The sequence below is a fragment of the Microtus ochrogaster genome, chromosome 5, assembly GCF_000317375.1.
Source record: "Microtus ochrogaster isolate Prairie Vole_2 chromosome 5, MicOch1.0, whole genome shotgun sequence".
NCBI lineage: Eukaryota > Metazoa > Chordata > Mammalia > Rodentia > Cricetidae > Microtus > Microtus ochrogaster.
The window spans coordinates 13399090-13409872 of NC_022012.1; the positions used below are offsets into that span (position 1 = coordinate 13399090).

At 38.3% G+C, this 10783-nt stretch overlaps 1 protein-coding gene across 1 annotated transcript; it reads left to right on the forward strand.

Moving 5' to 3' along the window:
- Positions 1–6397: 6397 nt before the first annotated feature.
- On the forward strand, positions 6398–7354 carry LOC101982445 (olfactory receptor 7G2-like). Its single transcript, XM_005346833.1, has one exon. It carries the CDS (start codon positions 6416–6418, stop codon positions 7352–7354), a length of 939 nt encoding a protein of 312 aa, XP_005346890.1. The 5' UTR covers positions 6398–6415.
- Positions 7355–10783: the final 3429 nt, after the last annotated feature.

The following is a 10783-nucleotide window of genomic DNA, read 5'->3' on the forward strand; positions in this document are numbered from 1 at the left end:
ACAGGGTTTCTCTGTGTTTTTGGAGCCTGTCCTGGAACTAGCTATTGTAGACCAGGCTGGTCTCGAACTCATAGAGATCCGCCTGCCTCTGCCTCCCGAGTGCTGGGATTAAAGGCTTGCGCCACCACCACCCGGCTAGTCTGTATCTTTTTATAGGTGAATGGGGCTCATTAATTTTAAGAAATGTTCATATCTGTGATTGCTAATTCCTGTTACTTTTCGGTGGCAGTGTTTGTGTATTTTCATTCTTTGGAATTTGCTGTTGTGGGGTGTGAGGTTATCTATTGCTATGATTTGTGAATGCAGTTAAGTTCATTGGGTTCATGTTTTCTTTTTAGTACTTTCTATAAGATTGCATTTGTGAATAGGTATTGCTTAAATCTTTTTTTTTTGTCATGGACTATCTTTCTCTGTCTATGGTTATTGAAAGTTTAGAGGGTATAGTAGTCTGGGCTTGAATCCATGTCTCTTAGTGTCTATAACATATCTATTCATGACTTTCTTTCTTTCAGAGTTTCCACTGAGAAGTCAGATGCAATCCTGATAGGTCTGCCTATATGTGTTACTTGACCTTTTCCCTTTGTGCCTCTTAATATTCTTTCTCTAGTTTGCATGTTTAGTGTTTTTATTATTATATGGTGAGAAGACTTGTTTTGGTCCAGTTTATTTGGTGTTCTGTAGGGTTCTTGTACATTCATAGGCATAGCCTTCTGTAGGTTGGCAAAGTTTTCTGCTATGATTTTGTTGAATATATTTTCTGTGCCTTTGATCTGGAGTTCTCCTCCTTCTTTTAGACCTAGTATTCTTAGGTTTGATCTTTTCATGTTGTCCTGGATTTTCTGGATGTTTTATGTTAAGAATTTGTTGGATTAAACATTTTCTTTGGCCAATTAATCTAATTTCTTTATTGTATTTTTAACTTCAGAGGTTCTCTCTTCAATGTCTTCTGATCTGTTGGTTATGCCTGCATCTGTAGTTCCTATTAATTTTCCCATATTTCCATTTCTAGAATTGCCTTGGGTTGTGTTTTCTTTACTGCTTCTATTTCAACTTTTAAGTCTTGAACTGTTTGAACTGTTTGCTTCACATGTTTGTTTTTTTATTGGATTTCTTTAAGAGATTTAATGATGTCTTCCAATTTTTGTTTTTCTTTTCCTCCATTTCTTTAAGGGAATTTTTCATTTCCTCTTTAAGATTTTCTATGATCTTCATAAAGTTAAATTTAAGATCATTTTCTTCTGCTTCTTCTGGGTTAGGATGTTGAAATCTACTTGTAAGACCACTAGGTTCTGGTGTTTCCATATTGGTCTTTGTTGAATGTGTTGTTGAATGTATCCTTGATATGATGCCTATACATCTCTTCATCCAAGGAGTGAAGGTGGAATTGGGCTTCAGAGGGTCTCTCGTTATTCAATTGGTGCTAGTGGGGCCTTTGTCTTAGGTAGTTATTCTTCCTCCTATTTTAGGTGGATCTGTGCCTCTGGTAGTCATTGATGCAGCTCTGGGGCTCCTCTCCAGGTACAGTCAGGGCCAAAGCTTCAGTGGTTGCAGATACTGTGGGGGATGGTTGCAGATACTGTGGGGGATGGTTGCAGATGTGGAATGGCATCCCCAGGGTTTCTGGGGCTTGGTGGTTGGGAATTGTGTGTAGGATGTGCCTCTCAGGTCTAGGGTCTAGAGAGCAGGGCTCTCCAACCAGTGACCCAGCTACTCTCCAGGGGTATTCAGGGCAAGGCTCTGATGGTAGAGATGTGGTAGGGGATGGTTATGGGTTTGAGGAGGCTGCTTCCAGGTCTCTGAGCTATGCCAGCTGAGGGTGAGGTATTAGATTTGCCTCTAGGAGCTGGGGTCTTGCAAAAAGGGTTCTTCAGTTGGAAACACAGATACTCATCTCTCTCAGGGCAGTCAAGGACAAATCTCTGGCAGTCAGAGACGTGATAGCATATGGTTGTGGGTGTGGGAGACTGATTCCAGGTCGCTGGTGTTTTGTCATGTAGAAGTGGGGCTCAGGATATGCCTCTGGGGCCTGGAATCTAAAGAGCAGTGTCTTCCTGCTAGGTACACAGACTCCTCTCTGGAGGAGTCAGGGCCAAGGCTCTGGTTGTCAGAGATTCCAAATCTCTTATCTTTAAGGCACTCTACATCTCTTTGAACAAACATCAAATCCAAAGCTCCTTTCAAGGCTGATCACACTCTTAAATCCACAACTCCATCTGCCTTTGATTTAGACATAGATGACCTGGACTGGCCACAGGCACACACAAGTCCTCAGATGTTGTAGAAAATCCCTCGGCCAGTAGCCTTTAAGTTACCCACCCACTTGGGCATGTCCTCATATACTGTAAATGCTGATGTAAAGCAGTCTGCTCTCTCTTCTGGCTACTGGATTCGGTTGCTGTTCCCTGTACTAGAAGAGGACTGAGATCTGTGAATCTATCTTTAAATAAATTACCCTTAATTACACTCAATTCTGAGCAAGTGTGGGATTTCTTTTTAGTCTCTATCTTCATCTGGTGCCCCACGTGGATCCCAAGTCCACACCTACCAGGTGGACTGGTCTAAAAGGCTCAAACAGTTCATGGCCAAGAACGTCTCCTATACCCTCCTACCATGGTTGCTTTCACCTACTAAGTGGTTTTATTTATTTATTTATTTATTTATTTATTTATTTATTTATTTATTTTTGTAAAACTCTACCACAGCAGAGCTAAGAGTGCAGTGATTTGGAAATTTCCCAAGCTCACATGCACACACCACCACAGCTGGTTTGTGTTTCTCCTCGTGAGTTTTAGACTCCTCGCTCTGTGTACAGAATTAATTTAATTGCTTTTAATTTGTCAAGCAAAGCATATTCGTCAGTATTTAGCCAGGCACCAAGATAGAAAACCAAAGCGGCTCAGGACTCTTTGGGCTACCACTGGTTGCACTGCCACCAGCTGCTATTCTTCACCACACGGATGCAACCGGCTGCAATTGCAACACCTGCTGGACAATAAAGGCCATGACCTGCTGCAGCAATGGAATACCCAGATTAACATTCCCACAGTCCCAGTATCTCATATTTCTGGGAAGGATATATATTAAAAGATACTATACACAAAGGTCACTAGCCATTCAGGCTGTAAAAGAACACAAAGCAACTAGCAAATATTTAGAGGTACCAACAGCCCTACTCTTAATGGATAACTGAGAAACAAATATGAATTAAACAATGGTCTTTGACAGAAGACAAATTGCAGGCTTTAGAATAGCTGGAACAGGAACAACTAGATGCTCACCATATTGAAGAATCAACCACCCTTTGGAATTCTCCTGTATTTGTTGTTGGAAATCTGGTAAATGGAGAATGGTGACAGATCTAAGAGCTGTCAACAAGGTAATGCAACATATGGGACCTCTACAAGCAAGAATTCCTCTGCCTTCTCTATTACCAAAAAGATGGCCTCTTCTATTTATTGATTTAAAAGATTGTTTCTTTACTATACCCTTACAAGGAAAGGACAGAGAAAAATATGCCTTCATAGTGCCTACTTATAACAATTCTCAGTCTATTATAAGATATCAGTAGACCATCCTTTCACAAGGAATGCTCACTAGCCCCATCCTGTGCCAATACTTTGTAAGTCAGCCATTGAAAATAATATGTAAAAAATTTCCTAACTCTATAATTTACTATTACATGGATAACATTTTGATATCTGATTCAAACGTAGATACTTTAGAAAGAATGTTTGAAGAAGTAAAGAAAGTTTTGCCACAATGGGCTTTACAAATTGCTCCTGAAAAAATACAGAGAGAAGATTCTGTCAATTACTTAGGTTATAAAATAGGTTTACAGAAAATTGGGACAAAAAGACACAAATTAGGAGAGACCTTGACTTTTTTTTAATGACTTTCAAAGATTTTTAGGTGACATTTCCAGTTTACGACCAGCTGTTGGGATAACTCCTGATCTAATAGTTCATTTAAACAAAATCTTGGATGATGATAAAGACTTAAATAGTCCTAGAGAATTGACAGTTGAAGTGGAAAAGTAATTGATTGTCATTGAAGAAAAATTACAGGAGGAACATGTGGATGGGTTGAATCAAAATCTTAACTGCATTTTAGAATATTGCTTTCCAGAATTTCCCCTACAGCAATTTTAATGCTGGGGGAAAATATTATCTTAGCTGAATAACTCAGAGAGGTTCAGGATCACCTTTTCTCTAAGAGTCACATGATTCCAAATCCCTTCCTACTACTTCTAATTCACATATGTCATCCAGATGCCCTCAAGTGCTCTATGATTATTGTCTTTTAACTCTAACACAGTTAAAGGTTATAGTTAAAACCTTTTGTTTATAGTTAGACAAAAAGGGGGAAATGTTGGTAGATATTCAATCACACCGTGAACTTTGAGTTTGTATTCATGTTAATTAAATAAAATTAGCCTTAGGTCAGGAGACTGAGTTAGCAACTAGTGGAAAGATGATAATCATAGAGCATTGGAGGGCATCTGGATGACATAGTTGAATCAGAAGTAGTAGGGAGAAATTTGGAGTCATGTGACTCTTAGGAAAAAAGGTGCTCCTGAACCTCTCTGAGTTATTCAGGTTTTCACGCCAGCCTTTGAATCTCAAGTCTTATTTATAAATGACATGATAGAGATTTAGTTAAAGCTACATTTAGTAGAAGTATCAGAGCCAGTGCCTATGCAAAATCATTTCCTGCCAAGGCTACTGCCTGAGCAGCTGGGCTGTTGCCAGAGAAGCAGGCTGGTGAATGTGAAGTGATGTTTGCTGGCTGAAAGAGTAGTACAGTAAGGTACATACACTATCCCAAAGATAAAACAACTATTAGTTGGATTCAATCAGTATAACCATAGAGGTTAAGTATGAAGAAATGGAAAAGGAAATGAAAAGGCCTCCCAAGAAAGGGAAAATAGAGTAGACAGGTATAGACACATGGGGAAGGTCAGGACTGGAACAGGAAGATAAAATGAAGTGTGTGGATGAATGGGATGGCAAGTGAGAGAATATAGGGAGGGATAGGTAAAACTAACAGATATTTGAGGTTGTATGGAAACCTAGCAGAGTGAAACTTCTTAAAATATACACATATATAAAAGAAAACTAAAACAAGTTAACATATAACAGGGGAGAAAGAGCCAAAACTAGTCAATTCTTGTCAACAGATGAAATCTCAATGCAATAAATGAGTTTTAGGTAATCAAGTTGTCTGTTACAAGGTCCATATAAAAATGCCCAAACTAATGAGGCTATTAAAAATGTTCCTCAGTATAATAAAACTATAACAGCTATGATGCACAAGTAAGATAATCTTGTTTAAATTTTTATGATAATTAGAAACTTGGGCAGCTATACTTTTGCATACATAAATAGAACAGAGTTTTAAAAAATAGAATAGAAAATAGACAAAAGAGATAATAAAAAAATCTTCACTTTGTAAAGAACCTTAAAAAAATGTCTGAATATTGTGAGAGCATTGATATAGTTTTTGTACACAATGCTAACGTGTGGAAGCAAACTCATTTGCATTCAACTGGTCTCAGGGTCATAGAATCAAGTGTTAAAATCTTTCCATTACTAATATTTAAGAATTGGAACTTCTGGGTTTAGAATAACAATTACATATTTGTTCTAATGAGGAGCTTTGGACCTTGAGTCTCCAGAGATTAAGAAATCATGCGTTCAGCTTGTGACCTACGCCAAACCACCTGAAAACTCTTGAAATATCTCAGACTTAGTTCAGACTTAATTAATTTTTAATGAAACACCTATTATTTCACATAGTCTATTTGCATTTTTAAGGGAGAGTTGTTCCATTTGTAATGTAGAGGTGAGTTATTTACATCATTCTTGTTGAAGCTAGACAAGAAATGTAGACTCTACAACTAATTTCTAGAAAATAAAGAAGGTGTTTTAGGATATAATAGACTTGGCAAGTCAGAACAGCATATAAAGAATGATTAGAAAGGATTCCACAGAGTTGGACTTCTTTTATAATCATAGTCTATCATTGATTACCCTGAATCTTTCTCCTGAAACTCAGTCTATGTCATTCTTTTGTTCTTACTATATTTTATTGGGAGCTGCAATTTCATTCAGAGCAGAAAAAAGTGCCATTCTCAAATACAGCAACTCTTAATATGCATTCAGGCATCACATTCTGTGTTGATATTAGACAGGATATTTTGCATATATAAGGAACTAGATAGCCACAACTTGGTGGGACAAACTGGCTGGTGTAGAACTAAAACTGTTTTCTCACACACCATTCCTTGTGGCTAAATTGGAAAGATCAAGGCACATATAAGATGGTTTTCTAACAAATCTCATTTTATAATGCTGCTTGTAGTTCATGTGTTTCAGTAACTTCTTACCACTCTTTCTCCTTAAGATTCACGTATGACATGGATATTGAAAACAAATCTGTGCCTTCTGAATTTTTTCTGCGTGGACTGACAGATGATACAGAGCTGGAGTCCCTCATATTTGGCCTTTTCCTAGGCATGTACCTGATCACAGTCTTTGGAAACATTCTTATAATGTTGGCTATCTATTGTGACTCTCATCTCCACACCCCCATGTACTTATTTCTCTGTCATCTATCTTTTAATGACATGTATTTAGTCAGCATCACAGTTCCAAAGATGCTGGTGAACATACAAACACAGGATCAGAGGATCACTTATGCAGGTTGCCTTAGCCAGAGCTTCTTTGTTGCAGTTTGTACAGTCTTTGAGTGTTTTCTGCTTGGAGTAATGGCCTATGACCGCTATGTAGCCATTTGTTACCCTCTGAGATACACAGTACTGATGAACTCCTGCTTCTGTATTATTCTGGTTCTTATCTCTCTATTCATTAGCATTGTGAATGGTCTGTTGCATAGTCTGATGATGCTGCACTTGTCCTTCTGCTCTGACCTGGAAATCTTTCACTTCTTCTGTGAAATCGCACAAGTCATCAAACTGGCCTGTTCTGGTAGCCTCATTTACAATATTCTGATGTTTGTTACAGCTTTTATTTTTGCTGGCATTCCTCTGCTTGGAATAATTTTCTCTTATATTCACATTGTGTCTACAGTATTGAAAATGCCATCATCAGAAGGAAAATACAAAGCCTTTTTCACTTGTGGGTCTCATTTGTCAGTTGTTTGCTTGTACTATGGGACAGGTTTTGGTGTATACATTACCTCAGAGGTAATTGATTCACCAAGGGAAACCGCAGTGGCTTCAGTAATGTACTCCATAGTTCCTCCAATGATGAATCCCTTTATCTATAGTTTGAGGAACAGGGATATGAAGGAGGCACTAAAGAAAGTTATCACTCGGATAACTTCCCTTCTGTGATTTGCGGTGAACGTTGGACTTGTATTTCTAGAGTGAGTCAAAAAGACAGAATTGCAGCTGAGTCAAAATGTATGCTAACTCTTCTTTTCACCTGGCTTTCTTTGATTTTATTTTTTTGAAACTGGACACTGAGCTTAGCTTTTAATGTAATTCTATCTCATTCTATGTGTTTGGGTGTTTTGTGTATGTGTATGTAAGTGTATCACATACATGCATAGAGTCTATATAAGCCAAAAGAGTGTCAGATCCCTTGAAGCCAAAGCTGTAAATATTTGTTACCTGCCAAGTAGGAGTTGAATTCAGGTTCTCTAGAGGATGAGGCACTGATATAACTACTGAGCAATTTCTCTAACCCATTATAATTCTGCTTTTATTAACATGCTTATGTGTATGTGTGTGCACAAGCACATACACAGTTATATATGCATGCCACATATGTGCAACTAACAATTGAGGCCAGAAAAGGGCTTCAGATTTCCTTGAACAGAAACAATGATGGTTGTGAGATGCTCAGCTATAGTTCTAGAAAGTTAACCTCTGGAAAACAGCATAAACTGTTAACCACTGAGCTTTGTTCAGCTCCCATTTACACACGGTTTTAATCCTCTAAGAAGACTTTTTCTTTCAAGTTATCAAGAAATGGGCTATAAATAAGAGTTTCTAATTTTATCGTGTGTGTGTGTGTGTGTGTGTGTGTGTGTGTGTGTGTGTGTGTGTGTGTGCATGTTCTCTCTTTTGGGTACAATTCAATCGCTATCTTGGACCTATGCCTGTGAATCAAAGATGTGGACATGGGCAATCTGTGAATATAACACTGCTGCAAATAATTGTCTAAGAGTAGCTTTCTCTCCATTTTTTTCGTGACAATATTTTTATTAGCTGGTAAACAAAGTAGTTCAGGATGATTATGAGATATTTGAAGTTCATCAATGTGCATTAAGACTTTTAAATATTATTTAAGAATTTCATAGCCATGTTCAATAACTCTCTGTTAAATATGCTCTTAGCCTTCCCTGAACTTCTTTTCCTACTCCTGTAAACTTCATGCACTCTTGTTTTAAACTCACTGAACTCCATAGGCTATTCCAGAATAGGCATGAATGTAGAAATATATGCTGTAACACAGGCAGTCCAACAAAGCAAACAGAAAACTATACCTCTCTGAGAACTTACACATTGGAAATATGATATTGATGCCTTTTTAAAAAAGCATGCCTGACTTAAAGAATATTCTGAAATAATGAGTAAGGGTTCATCATCCTCATACAGTGAACACATATTTGGACAGGGTTTTCCTTCAGTTTCCAGAAGAATGAGAAAATGCAACTGCCGTATCTCAGGATGAAGCTAGAGACACAGAAGCACAGAGCATCTCCTGCTTAGTGATAATTTTTTTAGAGGTTAAACCAGATATCATTTCTCTAGTACACTATATGTGATACCTGCAAGCATGTATACACTTGTCACAACTAATGTTTGCTTTTCTAATATGAGAATTAGTTACTTCTTATATGATGAATGAGAAAAAGTCTACTTGCAGAAGTTGATATTATAGATTTGTTCTCAAATGTAATTATGTGCTTTAGTATAATACAAAAGTACAGATGATACAAAAACATATGAGGCAAGGTAGTCAAGGGGAAAGACATTGTGCTGCCATATTTAGCATTAATTATGAGTATCTGATTATTGATTCCTTGAAAAGTGTTATTTGCCCATGGTGTAACATTCTATCACCTTCATGAATCCACTTTATGGTTAACTTGACTGAATTTAGAAACATTAAGATACAACCCTGAATTTGCCTTTCAGAGCATATTGATAGAGTTTTAACTGTGGAGGGAAGAGTCACCCTGAAGGATATTCCTAAGGGCTTGTGTCTCCAACTAAATGAAAAACTAAAAGGAGAAAGCACTCTGACTCCTGCCATCCCCCTTCCCTGCTTACTTATGAACAGATGTGGGTACTCTATTGTCACACACATTCCTCCATGTTGGACTATCCTTAAAATAAGGAACCCCAAATAACATCTTGTTAGATATTTAGTCACACCAATGAGGAAAGTAACTAACAAATAAATCCTATAAATCTGTATCAAATTTTATGACATAATCTTGGTTGTTTTTATTTTGACTCATAAGATTGTATTAGAAAACATTTAATGAAACTGTAAATCCTAGTTAGGCTCAGTTTCTGTGGGAGCCAAGTAAATAATCGATGTGGAGATAACAGAAATGCTTTTTCAGATATTACCCTTGTTAATGAATAAACACATTTAATTCATTGTTCTGTTTTTTCTTTTTTTTTAATTAAAAAAAATTCTACCTCCTCCCAACCTTCCATTACCCTCCCCTTCTCCCCACTCCTCTCTCCCTCAGCCCACTCCTCTACACCTCCCTCTCCAGTCCAAAGTGCTGTCAGGGTACCCTGAACTGGGGAAGTTCAAGGTCCTCCCACTCCATCCAGGTCTAGGAAGGTGAGCATCCAAACTGGTTATGCTTCCACAAAGACAGTACATGCAGTAGGATCAAAACCCTGTGCCATTGTCCTTGGCTTCTCAGCAACCCTAATTGTCTGCCATGTTCAGAGTCCGGTTTTATCCCATACATTTATAGTCTCAGTCCAACTGGCCTTGGTGAGATCCCAATTGATCAGCCCCAATGCCTCAGTGGGTGGGTGCACCCCACGTGGTCCTGACTTCCTTGCTCATGTTCTCCTTCCTTCTGCTCCTCATTTGGAACTTGGGAGCTCAGTCCGGTGCTCCAGTGTGGGTCTCTGTCTCAATCTCCATCCATCGCCAGATGAAGGTTCTATGGTGATAGGCTAGATATTCATCAGTATGGCTATAGGATAGGGCCATTTCAGGTTCCCTCTTCTCAGCTGCCCAAGGAACTAACTGGGGACATCTCCCTGACACCTGGGAGCTCCTCTAGGGTCAAGCCTCTTGCAAACCCAAAGATGGCTCCCTTAATTAAGATATATACTTCCCTGCTCCCATATCCACCCTTTATTTGTACCAACCATCCAATTCCCCAAAGTTTCCCCATCCTCCCCTTCTCACTTTTCTCTCCACATTTCCGCTTACGCCCATCGCACCCCACACCCAGGATCCCAATTTTTGCCCAGCAATCTTGTCTACTTCCAATATCCAGGAGGATAACTATGTTTTTCTTTGGGTTCACCTTCTTATTTAGCTTCTCTAGGATCACAAATTATAGGCTCAATGTTCTTTATTTATGGCTTGAAACCAATTATGAGTGAGTACATCCCATGTTCATCTTTTTGGGTCTGGGTTACCTCACTCAGAATAGTGTTTTCTATTTCCATCCATTTGCTTGCAAAATTCAAGATGTCATTAATTTTTACTGCTGAGTAGTACTCTAATATGCATATATTCCACACTTTCTTCATCCATTCTTACATTGAAGG

Excerpts from the sequence above, each read along its gene's own strand:
- LOC101982445 (XM_005346833.1), top strand. The coding sequence starts at position 6,416 with ATGGATATTGAAAACAAATCTGTGCCTTCTGAATTTTTTCTGCGTGGA.